We start from the raw sequence: 14407 nt of genomic DNA on the forward strand, positions 1-14407 counted from the left end.
CGAAATGCAAATGTAGGCTACCTATATTGACGTCAGTTATTACAATTAATGATATACGCCACTAGGAGGCGCTGATAACAACACAACGATGTGCATTAGAGACGAGTCTACAACGGTGGCTCATGTGCACGCTTAAACTCAGTTACTCTGAGTAAAATAATTTGTTACTAATTCATTACGTATGTACAAGTCTGCTTTACATTACAGTCACACAATTACACTATATGCAATATAATGTTTAAATCGACTACTTTGTATGGTGAGCTTGTAGTGAGACATCAAAAGTATGGTTTGGAGTCTGTTAGCACGAACAGTTTAACTTATTTTTTTAAATAAAAGTTTATAGCCTGTTCTCCTATTCTAAAATGGCCGCGGGGCAGTTACACGACAGTAAACAAAAGCTGCAAGACACCCAATGCAACTGCCACGACACACTTGCATACCACTATCAACAGAACAGTAACTGTCATGTACCAGTGGAGGCTCTGTCACGTACCACTAGCTACTGTCACGTACCAGTGGAGGCACTGGCACGTACCACTAGCCACTGGCACGTACCACTCGCTACAGTACAGTACAGTTTCGGTTCTAACCGCTACTGCAAGTTTGAGAGCGATGCCTATCGGACCTTGGCTGAAAATGCGCATGGGGTACGTTTGCAGAACAGGCTGCATTGGATTGCTGTCATTCAAACCATGCTCGCCTTCACACACAGCAGCGGTAATGTTGGTACCGAGAGACAGGGAAGTGCTTCCACTAGGACCAGCACGCTATGCCTGCTCTGGAGTATGAGTTTAATATCCCTTGTCGCAGGGGCAGTAGTAGATGGTTTGGGGATCAGAAATCGATGCATGATAAAAGGTTTTTCTTTGTAGGTACAAACACGCACGCAAAGAAAAATCGATGGCTAACGAAGCTAAAAGACTACTGTTAACGTCTTTAACCCGTGTATCTTTATACCCGTGTAACAAATAAAGATTACAACCGAAACAGAAGTATGAAATTCCAGGGTCTAACATTAAACACCAATGCTACACTTTACTATTCGTCAAAAGCCCTCCACAAAAGACCGATATACAATAACTTCAAGAACAAGTGAGTGAGTGGCAAGAGATTCTAGGTTGATTTCACTTTTATTGGTAAACGTGGATGCGGAGCTCGAACCTACGTTGCCCATTATCAACCAGACAATCACTGGGGAATCTTTTAAAAAGATTGGTTAAAAAAAAACATATTACTGAAAGCACTAACAGACTTTTTCATAGCTTCAACATATAACCATTATGGATGAAGTCAGAAGGAGCTTGGGGGGGAGGGCGCGGCAGAAATCTGGGGGGGCCGCAGCCCACCCCAGCGCCCCCCTGGATCGGGCCCTGCCCAGACCACATCCAATTCCCCACAACCAGAGGGGACAAGTCAGCGGTGCAGGACTTAGGCTATCTTCAATGGCTTTTATGATTTTTGTATGAGTTTTCACTCCCTCCCAGCCCCTTCACCCTGTGTGACTTCCCAGTCAACCCTGTGGAATCCTTCCATTTCCTGGGCGCTACCATCTCCCAGCACTTTTTGTAAATCTCTCTCTTAGAGGCGCTTTGGATAAAAGTGTCTGCTAAATGAATACATGTAAATGTAACATCAGCTCCCTCACCAAGAAGGCACAACAGGATGTACCCTGCCTTGGACACACTGTTCCCGCCACTCTCCTCCGACAGGAGGCTGCGGTCTACCCGGACAAGAACCTCTCGCCCAAGGAACAGTTTCTTCCAACTCTCACTGACTCATGTTTAAATGGAATTAGGCACTTAAAATTAACTTAAATCCAGGAGAAGAATACCACATCAGGCCAAATGAAGTACGGGAGAATTGGACTGCACCTCCCTCTTCCCAGGTAGGCTATTGTTTCCGCATATACACTCTATTCCTCCTGTCTGCATGCTCATATGCTTTGTTGCCCTCCCACCATCTACTTCTCTCAGGCACGCCAGGGGGATCTGCTTGTGTTTCTGTTCAGTCGTGACCCTCAAGGACTCTTCCACCACACCCAAGATCCAGCCCGGTAACTACTATCCCATCCTTACCCACTTCATTCAGTCTTGATCATATTCTAGAGAATTACACTCTTGTCTTCACAGGACGCTAGGCTCGGCCTCGCTACCAGCCTCCCCAACATCAGGCTTGGCTTTGCCACCAGCCTCTTCATCCACCGGGCTTGGCGTGCTACCAGCCCTATAATTCTAATAAACATCTTCAATGTTCAATTGTTGTTGTGTTATTGCACTCGTAAAACGTTACGTTTATGCATTTCTAGTTACTATTGCACATTACAACAGCCATATTTCAATTTTATAGTATTTGGAATAAGACTTGACATGTGTTTGTTAAATATACCTTCAGAGCGAATAGTGTCTTACTGAGTGTACTTCGTGACTGCCATCTGACTGTAAGTAACCAGAGTTTGTTTCATTCATTTGTGTTTTGCTAAAACTTTGCCTCAAGGACAGAGGGTAAGGGTATAGCAGCTAAATTGGTCAATAGGTAGCTAGCTAGAGATCGAGTTTCAGGGTACTTGCCGCCGAGTGAGACCCTGGCTTTGTTTACATAATTAGGGCCATTGTAGAATTTGGTTAAATCAGCCCTGACTTCTGTAATCAGATTCAGAGCGAATAGTGTCTTACTGAGTGTACTTCGTGACTGCCATCTGACTGTAAGTAACCAGAGTTTGTTTCATTCATTTGTGTTTTGCTAAAACTGTGCCTCAAGGACAGAGGGTAAGGGTATAGCAGCTAAATTGGTCAATAGGTAGCTAGCTAGAGATCGAGTTTCAGGGTACTTGCCGCCGAGTGAGACCCTGGCTTTGTTTACATAATTAGGGCCATTGTAGAATTTGGTTAAATCAGCCCTGACTTCTGTAATCAGATTCAGAGCGAATAGTGTCTTACTGTTTGTCAGATGTGTATAGTTTAAGAACATTGACTAAATGTGTGTAATGCGAAAGGATAACACAAAAAGGTAATTGCTGTCCTAAATTATATTTATTATTACACTATGGTGGAAATGGTGGAGCAGAAACTAGCAATTCCATGAATCCCATGGAAACAAAGGCAATTGTGTGAGATGTACTGATGTGGAGCACAAATCATCCAAGAAGCAGTACTTATCTTGAGTGTTTTTTATTCAGATGAATAATCATTGGAGTCAATGGGCCCGATCTTGCACCCAGGGCAATTGACTTTGTCAACGACGCAAGTATCATTCCTAGTTTGCACTCGACGCAAAGCTGACGTTTCCCTCCACAGACGCACGTCGAAATGACCTTGCGCTCCCGTGGGCGGTTCAGCGAAAAAGGAGGCGTGTTCCGGCGCAAACGTTCCCTGGTGCTATTTTGCAGTTTCCGAAAAACTATTACGCCACTGACCAGGAAAAACGTGGTCTAAAGTCAATGGCGCATTATTCAGATGCTATTTTAAGGGCGCAAGCTTGGTCCGTGCACACTGCTGGCGAGGCCAGGGTCTTCTTTCTGCGAAGCTACGTTACATTGTTTTGATTTATGGCGTGTTACATTTCTTCAATGATTATAAAAAGATTTTCATGAGAAATCTCTATGTATGTGAACATGATTTGTAACAATTGTGCCAATTTTCTCCCATGCCTGTTTAACCGAAGCTAATTTGGGTGGGTTTCTTCTCCCATCTCCATCAGAATCAGAATTCGGTTTATTCGCCATGTAGCCTATGTTACACAAACACGGAATTTACTGTGGCAGGAAGGTGCAAACAATAAACATATACGGGTCTTAAATTAAGTAAAAAAGTACAATAGTTAAACTAATTCCTAGAACCAAACAATTTAAAAAATAAAATATAGGGTAGGCTATATAAAAATAAGAATTTGAATGAGCAGCATGAGCGGGCAATTTAGTGCAATGAGAAAACTGCTCTGCCTAAATAGCAACCAAGCCGGAGTCCCGCCCACAAAGTTACTTGAGCTTTGCGGTTTGGTACTTGCGTTTCAGATCGTCAAAATAGGGGGGGTATCACTTGAACTGGTTTCATCACTTACGACACTCAAAGTCAGCAGCTTGGCATACTGGGACATGGAAAGGATTAAACATTTAGACTTTCATCAAAGTAAAAAATGCTGGTTTGTCCTTTTTCATCAATGTCCTCAACAAAGCAGTCTACAGAGCTACTGTGTCTGTGGGGTGACTGTCTGTCTCTGGAGGGCTGGCAAGCAGGGGCAAGCAGGGCAGGGCAGGGCAGCTGAATGAAGCTGTCCAGCTAGAGAGGGATAGTCCAGCAAGGGGTCTGTGATGCTCTCAGCATTCTCTGTTGTTGCTCTCAGCATCCTATATTGAACTCTGTTGAGCAAGCCTCTGCATGACCCTCCAGACCTGTAAAAGTGAAGAAAGGATCCATGTCAGTTCAGTTGTGAAAAACGAAGCTTTTTCCATCTACACTTGACATAAACTACAGTTTTGACTGTGCAATGCAGTGGCATTACTTGAACTTGAATCCAAATGTGTTGACCTGATGGAGACCCATGCAAAGTCACTCAAAACACGGGTTTGATTCCAGGCTCTGGCAAGAGTATTTAGCTCTAAACTGGTCAATATATACACATCTGACAAAAGACCAGCTCGACCTTTGCCTGTAAACTCTGACTGTCAGAGACCTTTAAATAGCCTGACTTACTGAAATTGGCAAAACTAGCATGGCTAACATAGGTCGCTTTCTCAGGGCATATGACGAATGAAACAGGCTCGCCTTGAAAAATCAGATATGGCTATCTTTAGCAGGCCCTTGTCTACAAAAAGCAGTCCTCCCTGACGTTTTTGGAGTAGAATTGAGTGAAATACAAAATTGTTTACACACTGCCAGTGAGCGAGCCGAGTCTGACTCTGAGGCTAACGTCAAAACAATGTACCCCCAGGACGCAGTATCACTCCAATTGCAAGTCCACAAATCACAAAAATAATCGGAGCATCTGGCTAAAAGCCCAATTCCCACATCTCCTAAAGGCTGCCCTCCTCGACCTTTTTTGTGTAGACCTAACTGTAAAATGGTGAACTTATGAACATGACGCGACCAAAACATGGCTGCCGCCTAAGCCTATATGCGGTCTCCCTGGCGCATAGGCTTATTACAAAGACTTTTACGCCCCAAATCAAATTTCTGAGCCGACAGGTCTGTGGGGAATTGCTTTTTCTTCCAAAGGCTGCCCTCCTCAACCTTTTTGATGAACAATTCGCCGAGATGCAAAATGATTCACTAATTAAAAACACAGAGGAAAAAAGCTAGAGCTACAGTAGCTACTTTTCGAGTTCGGTTTTCCGTCACTTCAGACTCACGATCTAAAGGTTTAAAAGTGCTAAAACCTTCACCATAATTCAAGAGTAGTGTACTTTCACGAAACCAATCATTGATTCTAGCTTAAAATGTGTAAAAATAGGACTTACCGAACGTGGCTGCCTCCAACACTATCAGGCGATTTCAGTTGAAAACAACAATGGCTGCCGAAAAATAATTTATATTCGTAACGGCGAGCTGCGATTTGAAACGAAATGAAACAGGAGCTAAAAACAGAGGGTGGGGGCTTGGTCAGCACACAATTTCCAGAAAGGATTGTGTGTGCGTCTCGCCAAGCTCGCGCGTATGTCAAGTAGGGTGACCACCTGTCCCGCTTTGCTCTGTATCGCACAGCATTTTCAATATGGGACATGCGGGACAAGGGGTGAAAATGCTGTGCGACACAACGCAAAGCGCGACAGATGGTCACCCTAGTGTCAAGGGGCAGGATGAGTCTGAGAATTTGGAGCACGCACGCTGTGGAGCAATTCAATTGAATTCAATCATATATTGACATATCAAGGTGAAATTGCGTATGGTACTTCAGAATGATGTAATCTTGAAGGCACAAAGGTTTGAAAAACCATCAGTCAAAATAATATTTGATTTATTAACACAAAGATATTGTGGCAATGTGGACATTTACATAAACTTCTTTCGGCCATTTTGTATTGCATTCCTTATTCAATTTCACCCTATAGAAAGACATGTATTCTACAAATCTGTAACAATTTTCAAGTCGATTGGATCTATGGTTCATGAGGAGAAGGGTTTTGAAGGTTGTACCAAATTTGGACAGTACAGCAAAATCTATCATGGCAGACCTTATGGGTTCTTGAGGCTTTTTTGTTCCCCATGAGAAATAAGGCATGTATACCAATTTTCAGGCATTTTGGAATAATGGGGCGCTGGGGAAATCACGTAGACTTTGGGCGTGGCTTATAGCGCCACCTATGGGCGAACATGGGCCATTAGCGGTCTGGGAGTAGTGAGTGACCTGGTGTATCATTGGGCCAAATTTGAAAAAATCGGGTCAAGGACTTTTTGAGCTATTGAGCCATTTAGCGGAGAAGAGGAAAAATAATAATAATAGGAATACTAACAAAAACAATAGGTTCCCTCCTACCGGAGGAACCCTAATAATAGGAATACTAACACAAACAATAGGTTTCCTCCAGTAGGAGGAACCCTAATAATAATAAGAATACTAACAAAAACAATAGGTTTCCTCCTACCAGAGGAACCCTAACAAGGCACACTTGGAGAAAGTTGAAGGTGTCAATTTGACTACTGTGTTTCAAGGTTCATTGCTTATACTTTGTGTCTTTGTCTTGAAGTGGAGGCCCTAGGCTGAGGGGCTGAGTTTAACACCATAGCAATTTAATCAATTGAGTCATATTTGAAATGAGCACTTTAAGGACTTGTGTCTCATGTTCAGACCACCACCATTAGCAAGTCATTACAGACACTTCAATCACAGCCACACGTTCACACACTCTCACCATCTGTGTTGCAAGTGGTACATAAAACTCAAAAGTGTACCCCCAAAATGCTCTCTGAGCTGGCAGACACAGTTTCCTGATCATCTATGACCTCCACTTGAGAAAGTAAATGGCATATTTGATCAATATTCAGCAACCACATATGGCATACATACTGGCATATGACTATTAGTTTCACTGTTACCTCTGTATGGCACAGTGGGACGACAGTGGGTGGTGGCAGCAACACCACTGTATTTCCTGTTGCTGCAGAGAACAGTAATACATTTCACTCCTACAATATTCATCAATAATTGTTGAATGAACATGGTCACATAGATTACTTGAAACATACATATGCCTGAGTTTCCGAGCTGCTGCCATCAGGTTCTGAAGAAATGCCCCCTTCCACTCCTTCCATCATGGGGCGACCCTGATAGCTGGAGAGGGCCAGCTCCTCAGCAGGGGTGAAGTCCTGTGGAGGAGGGCCCCCCAGTTTTCTTTGCCTAATTTTTCTTCCTGTTGGCTGCAAGCAATTTCATTGTTCTACAGGCCCTTTGTAGCTACACCAATATCCTACAAAAGGGACTGACTCAGGCAATTCAGCCTTGTACTTGTTGGCCTTAAAATATGTGCAAGTATTGCCTACTGCTACTTACCGTTTTGAATTATGGTTTTATATTTATTTTTTATTTGCTCCCACGATCGTTTGCCACTGCCAGGGTAATAATAATACAGCAACAAAAGTTTAACGTTATGGAATGCACACGTGTAATTATGGTCACATCTTGTGCCTGGGGCACAAGATATCAATAAGTCATGTAGCTTACGCATTTACAGCGTCTGCTATTTTCTGCCAGCTTGGCAGCAGCGACTTTGTTGATTTTTGTCTGTATTATATGTCTGTATTCCTGATATGTTTGTATTACAATATTTCATGCAGGAGGAGTAGACAAAGTTTGTAAGATTATTGTCTGCTCCTCCTGCGTGAAATATGCGGTTCTTGTTTTGTCCATGTTTGCGATTGGACATACGGTGCAAACACCGCCCCTTTATGTGAACGCGCACGTCTCTAGATTGGAAAGATCTGGGTTGAGTTAGAGAGTTGGTAACCGCCGTCGTAGTACAGCTTATCGTGATTGCGATTGTTAGGCTTTGTGTAGCTGGGTAACTGAAAGTAATCCAGAGCATGTTGATCTTGATTCGTAGTACAGGCCCCAGATTTACTGAAGTAATGCTGCCAGCATGTATGTATGAGTGTGTGGATGGTGTTTGTGTGTGTGTGTGTGTGTAGTCTGTGTGTGTGTGGATGGTGTGTGGTCTGTGTTTGTGTGGATGGTGTGTGTGTGTGTGTGGATGGTGTTTGGTGTGTTTGTGTTCATAGTTTTAGCTCGCACCTTTGTATGATCCTCCTCAACCTCTCCACTCTCCTCTCTCTAAGTACCAACCTAGAATACATTTACTCCAGTTGATAGAACATGTTCCCCAGAGAACATGTTCCCCAGAATGACAACAAAGAACTCTTTCATCAGACTAGAAGAAGAAAGACGGCTAACCTCTGTGTTTAGAGTGGGGATAAAAATCATTTTAGTTTGGTGTTTGTTGTATGTGTGTTTATTTAATTCTGTAGAATAACTTCTTATCATTGATCATAATAAATTATGATCAATTCATATTTTGTAATTATGATATGTAGTTAGGTAATGGGTAAGATGATGTGTATGGGTAGTATTGATCATATGCATGGTGAGGTAATGTGTAATAAAGTAAGTCATAGATAATGCATATGTAATGTGTGTTCAGAACTGGCAGGAGGATGTGAGGCGCTTTAATCACATCTTTCGTCACCCTAACAACACTGAGCTCATTGGCATCATTGGGAACCATGATATTGGCTTCCATCATGAGTGAGTTCACAAAGCTTTTGCTTAGTTAACACTTAACAACAATGTTATCATCTAATGGCAGGGTTACTTAGCAACACTGTTACCACTCAAAACCACAGTTTCTCAGCAATACTGTTCACACCTACCAACAGGTACTGTTATACGAATAACACCTAACAACCATGATATCAACTTTCATCATGAGTTCCCATGGTTACACTTAATACACTGTTGGCACCCAACAAAGCAGTTGCTTCAGTTACATTTAGGTCAAATGTACCGACACCCTCACTCTAGATCAGGGATTCCCAACCCTGGTCCTCAGGGACCCCCTGTCCTGCATGTTTTAGATGTTTCCCTGCTCCGACACACCGGATTCAAATGAATGGGTCTCTATCCAGCTTTGCAGAAGCCTGCTTATGACCATAAATTTGAATCAGGTGTGTTGGAGCAGGGAAACATCTAAAACATGCAGGACAGGGGGTCCCTGAGGACCAGGATTGGGAACCACTCCTCTAGATCATGTTAAGAGGCGACACTGTTAACACCTTGCAAGAAAATGGAACCTACAGAACACACTTAGCAATTCTGATCTCTGTGTCCCTTTTGTCAGGATGAGTTGGTCGAAACTGGAGCGATTTGAGAAGGTTTTCAACTTCACCTCTGCCTCAGTCATCACTAGGAAGGCAGTCAAGTAGGTGTTCACTACACCCATGTTCCTCTCGCACAGTAAACACTGAGCCAACCAAGTGAAGGTTGGGCTATTTTTTCTGTTAGTCTTGCATCTGTGTTTGTATAGCTTTATTCTAGTGAACAGCATGGCCCTGCATGGAGACCACTGTCCTATCTGCCAGGCGGTGGAGACACAGCTGTATAGGATCTCCCAGGCTCTCAACTGCTCTGCTCAGGTCAGGTTTCGTCGTCAACCATGTCAGAAATTACTACAATAAACAAATTCCAAGTTGTGTTGTATAGCAAAGGATGCTCATAGACAGCTACAACAATCTTGCCCTCCATTTCTTCTAAAACGCCAGTGACATATCAACATTAATAAGCTTTTGTGACACAGCGTCATGCTTTTTCGCGCTGCAAAATATATTTTCGCTTCGCGTGCACGCATGAGACTAACCTTTGTGACATAATATGGAAGCAAATCAGTGACATAATGTTTTGAATTTTAAAAAGCATGGAATACTTAATACTGAAATTTAAACAAGACTGAATTCTCATATGAAAATATTTCAATGTAAAATGAAATTCAAAAAATAGACAAAAAATGAGCCTAAAAATTCGAGCCTGTCAAATTTGAGCCGTTTTTTGAGTGTAAAAAATTAGAGCCAAAAAAATCGAGCCTATCAAATTTGAGCCGTTTTTTGAGTGTAAAAAATTAGAGCCTAAAAAATCGAGCCTATCAAATTTGAGCCGTTTTTTGAGTGTAAAAAATTAGAGCCTAAAAAATCGAGCCTATCAAATTTGAGCCGTTTTTTGAGTGTAAAAAATTAAGATTGTAACATCCGGGATACCAAAGATAGGTAGAGCAATCGATCCTTAAATGCAAGATTTGATCACATTGGACCAGACCCCCACCAGAGCCCATCGTTGAGATATCTCAGATTTGATTATAGTTTTTGCATGTTCAACATGGATTATAGGTCAAAAGTTGAATGAACGAGTACTTATGTCCTTTCGATTTCTTAGAGGGTGAGTCGTTTTTGCCCATAACACGCTAGCATTCTGCTAATGAATGCTGATTGGTTAGTGAAGGACAAATTACGACCACAGATCACGCTTGATGGCATCCGAAGCGGAACCAGAATGTCAGAGAATTAGAAACATTAGCAGCAACATTAGCAACAACATTAGCATACCAAAACTCTTTCTAGAATGTGTATTGACAGGGAGAGCCTAACCTGTCAGCTGTGAGAAAAAAGGAAGTGACCAGAGCTTGCCGTAAAGCAGTATCTCTGGTCGTACGATGTGTATGACGTCATTGACGTCAATTTTAAAAGGCTTTTTAAGGCAAAAAATCCCGGCAGTGTGTTTTATTTTTGCCTCCCCCTCCGAATTCAACATTCAAATTACGAGACAAAAAATTTTATTCTGAGAAAAGTGGATTTTGAGGGGTATAGCTCCATAGACCTCAATTCATTCTGCACTCACCCATTAGCGCCCTCATATGGAACTAGAGTGGAACTGCAACCAGTTCACAACCCCGAAGTTTCTCGAGAATTGAAATTATCTCCTTATATTAGACATTCACAGAGATAATAATGAAAAAATAAAAAACAAAAGTTTTCAAAAACTTGTGAATCAATATGAATCGCTAGAAGACTGAATCGCGATTCAAATGCGAAGCGAATTTTCCCCCCACCCCTACTTTTTAGTGCTGCGGGAGAGAAATGCGTGTGCAAGCTAACTAGCTAGATAGAGCGAAGGGCAGTTTGTAACACTCAGAATGTAGCTCCTAGCTTATGGAACGCCAATTTAGTCAAAATAAAATAAATAAAGAGGTAAATAGGTAAATAAATAGATAAATACAGAAATAAATAAATAGGGCTATGAAATAAACCCTGAAATTAAAAAAAGATGGAAATCAATATCTAAATATAGCATAATATAAATATATAGATGAATCTATTTACCTAAATAAATAAATACATTTACTTATTTCAAAAGTTGTTTTTTTGAAATAAGTTTTATTTATTTCATGGGACTTTTATTTCATAATGCCACATTTATTTATTTATTGAGACTTTTATTTCCTAACACCACATTTATTTCTGTGCTGTATTTATTTCCAATCCTACATGCAAGTGAGAGGGTGTGGTTAAATTCTCTGTCATCTCTGAAGTACCGTATTTCTTCGAATAAACGCTGCCTCGTTTATTACACAATTATCATTTTTTGTGCAGTGTTTATTCGAGGGTGGCATTTAATTATAAAGAGAGATTTAGAGAATTGCAGCTGCAGTGCTGGCCTGGTCCTAACCAGACTAGGGCTGCAACTAACTATTATTTTAATAATCGATTAATCTGTCGATTCTTTTTTCGATTAATCGATGAATCGGATAAAGAAAACAAAAACAAAAAAGCATTAATTTCCAACCCTTTATTCAAAAACAGAACTGACAGTGCAAATTCACCGTGCAAAAAATCTTCAGAATGTGCACAAACAGGCACACAATTTTGAAAAAGTTATTAATATTAGCATGGATTTAATGCTATTTTCCAAGATGAGCAATTTATTTGAGTTTAGTTTAAAACTTTATTGAAAATTGAAAGGTTGTGGAAGTAGGCCAGACTTTATTAGAATAATCTGGTGTATATTTAAGATTTTTTGACACAATTTTGAAAAAAGTTAAGATTTGCGAGGATTAAGCTATTTTTAAGATACTCTGGTGTCTGTTTGAGGTTTTATATTCCTATAAATATTATAAAAGTCTACATTTTTCAAAATGGTATGGGTTGTTTTCACCCGGTACCTAACCCGATGCTGCAAAGTAGCGTCTTCCGAATGTGAGACGAATGTCGAATATGAAACTAACTTCACCTCGGTCAATTAACACACTGTTTCGATGTATTTAGTGTGAAATGCTCCCACACCTTGGATGACTTGGGTCGTACTGATTTCTCTGCCTCCGCCATGTGTTTCAGAACAACGTTACTCAACAACGTCTCTCCGATGGCCTTTCCTCTACCTCCGCTCCGCGCTCAACTTAACTTTTTTTTTATACTCAAACATCTCCGCGACATATTGAGTTGCGTAATAATCGCGCGACACAACGAATCGATAATGAAATTCGTTGTCAACGCTTTTAATAATCGATTTTAATCGATTTAATCGATTCATTGTTGCAGCCCTAAACCAGACTCTTGTACATTGCATTTGTACAGAGAGTCTGGCCTCGCTCCATTGACAAGCGTTGACTTCCTTTTAGGCGGGTACTCTGTTGAAGTTTAAAACTATTGGATCTGCCCAGAGCCACTCTGATCTGCCATAACCAATCGCTAGCGTTCGCCTTAGCCAATTCCTTCACCACTACTGTAACAGAGCTAGCTGCCGTAGCTGGAAAATCAAACTGTTCCCGAACCCCGTGGGGAGGAGGGCCACAACATCATGGCCACCAACAAAACTCAGCAAAACTTGTTCTTGCTCGGGCTTTAGTTTATAGATATTCGGCAGTGTTGTCAAAACGGACCGAATGGCTACGCTCGCATCTTTCTCCGCCACCATTACGGAACTACAACACAAACTAGCGCACGACATCAACGTCATCGTTCTCAGCCACTCCCTCTGTTCGCTGATTCGCCGGTAGAAAATCTACCGGAGACATCTGACTTACATCGGACCATTTTTTGTCCCTTTTGCTGCAGTAGGCTAGCATAGACCTCCCTCTTGCTATTAACTCTTTAAATTAAAATTGAGTTTGGAGAAATTCCTCAACTCTGTGATATCGGCAGATACCGCTGCTTTCTTTTTGACTTGAATTATTTATTTATTTTTTGTTGGTGTAATGATGTTAGCTGCGCAAATGTCCAGTAATATCTCGATTTTAATTGGTCAATTTTTGATCCGTAACGTAGATGATTTCTGGCATAACATATTTACGTGCAAAGGCACAGCAGAGTTGTGCTTTTTGTTTATTAAATAAAATGATTTAATAAAAAAAATTACGTTTGAATTTTGGCAGGGTAGGCACTGCCTACCCAGACTGCACGTCACTGGCGACCTCACTATATTGTAGGCTACATGAAATTGTCGCAATTACATTATTATAATGTATCATTTGTTTTCAACCAATGTCATAATTTAGAATTATTTATACCATGATCTGGGTGAATACTCGATTCTGATTGGCTGCAGGGGTGTCCATTATCCGGTGATATTCGGACACCTACTACGTAGTTGCAGCAAAACTGTAATCTAGCAGCTCTTATCAGTTCAATCCATTTCAAAATATTTGTACATATATTTGGTTCAAGTTTTTATATTATCAGTTCAATCCAGTGGCGGAACCAGACTTTTATATATGGGGTGGCCAAGGGGTGGCCACAGGCTACTTCAGGGGGTCCACAGACCAAGACTGAAAATGTGTGTGTAACCTTAGCCTGGCATCTAAGCAGTGCAAATCATTCATATGATTGCTGATGAGAAATAGAAATTCAAATTCACTTAAGCCTGAGTTCTTCAGTGTGGCCTAGTATGGTCCACTAGTAGGGATGCGTATTGATAAGATTTTAACAATTCCAACTCCTTATCAATTCCTGCTTATCGATTTGATTCCTTATCGATTCTCTTATCGATTTTTTAATGTACTTTGGGTATGTTGTTTAGGCGTTTTCAGGCACATTTAACAGGACTATTAAAAGGTTTAACAATTAAAATGCTAAGTTTAATAATGGATTAAAAATCGATATGCTCAGTTTAATAATGGGACACCCGAACGTTTGCTGATAACACACGCCGCCCGATAACGTGAAATGATCAATAAGATCAATACTAATGGGAGACCAATGCCGGAGCTAAAATGTATGCTTCAAACGACGGGACAGAAGATAACTAGATCGACTACACACAATAAAGGCAAATTGCTTCACACAGTAACAAGTGGTTGTGATCACTTTTGAGCAGTTTAGCTCTACCTTAGATAGTTAGAGATGAAGCGCGAACGTTAGCTGCGCTGCTGCATGCATCG

The 14407-nt window shown here is 41.2% G+C and overlaps 1 protein-coding gene across 1 annotated transcript in view; it reads left to right on the plus strand.

The window, feature by feature from the left end:
• The window catches only part of mppe1 (metallophosphoesterase 1), an 81395-nt gene that overhangs the window by 31956 nt on the left and 35032 nt on the right, over positions 1-14407 (plus strand). Inside the window, exons 3-5 of the mRNA XM_062479061.1 lie at positions 8630-8733; positions 9326-9406; positions 9512-9620. Of these exons, the coding sequence (XP_062335045.1) occupies positions 8630-8733; positions 9326-9406; positions 9512-9620 (294 nt within the window). The remainder of the gene's footprint in view (positions 1-8629; positions 8734-9325; positions 9407-9511; positions 9621-14407) is intronic.

Source organism: Osmerus eperlanus, chromosome 15 (genome assembly GCF_963692335.1).
Source record: "Osmerus eperlanus chromosome 15, fOsmEpe2.1, whole genome shotgun sequence".
Classification (NCBI taxonomy): domain Eukaryota; kingdom Metazoa; phylum Chordata; class Actinopteri; order Osmeriformes; family Osmeridae; genus Osmerus; species Osmerus eperlanus.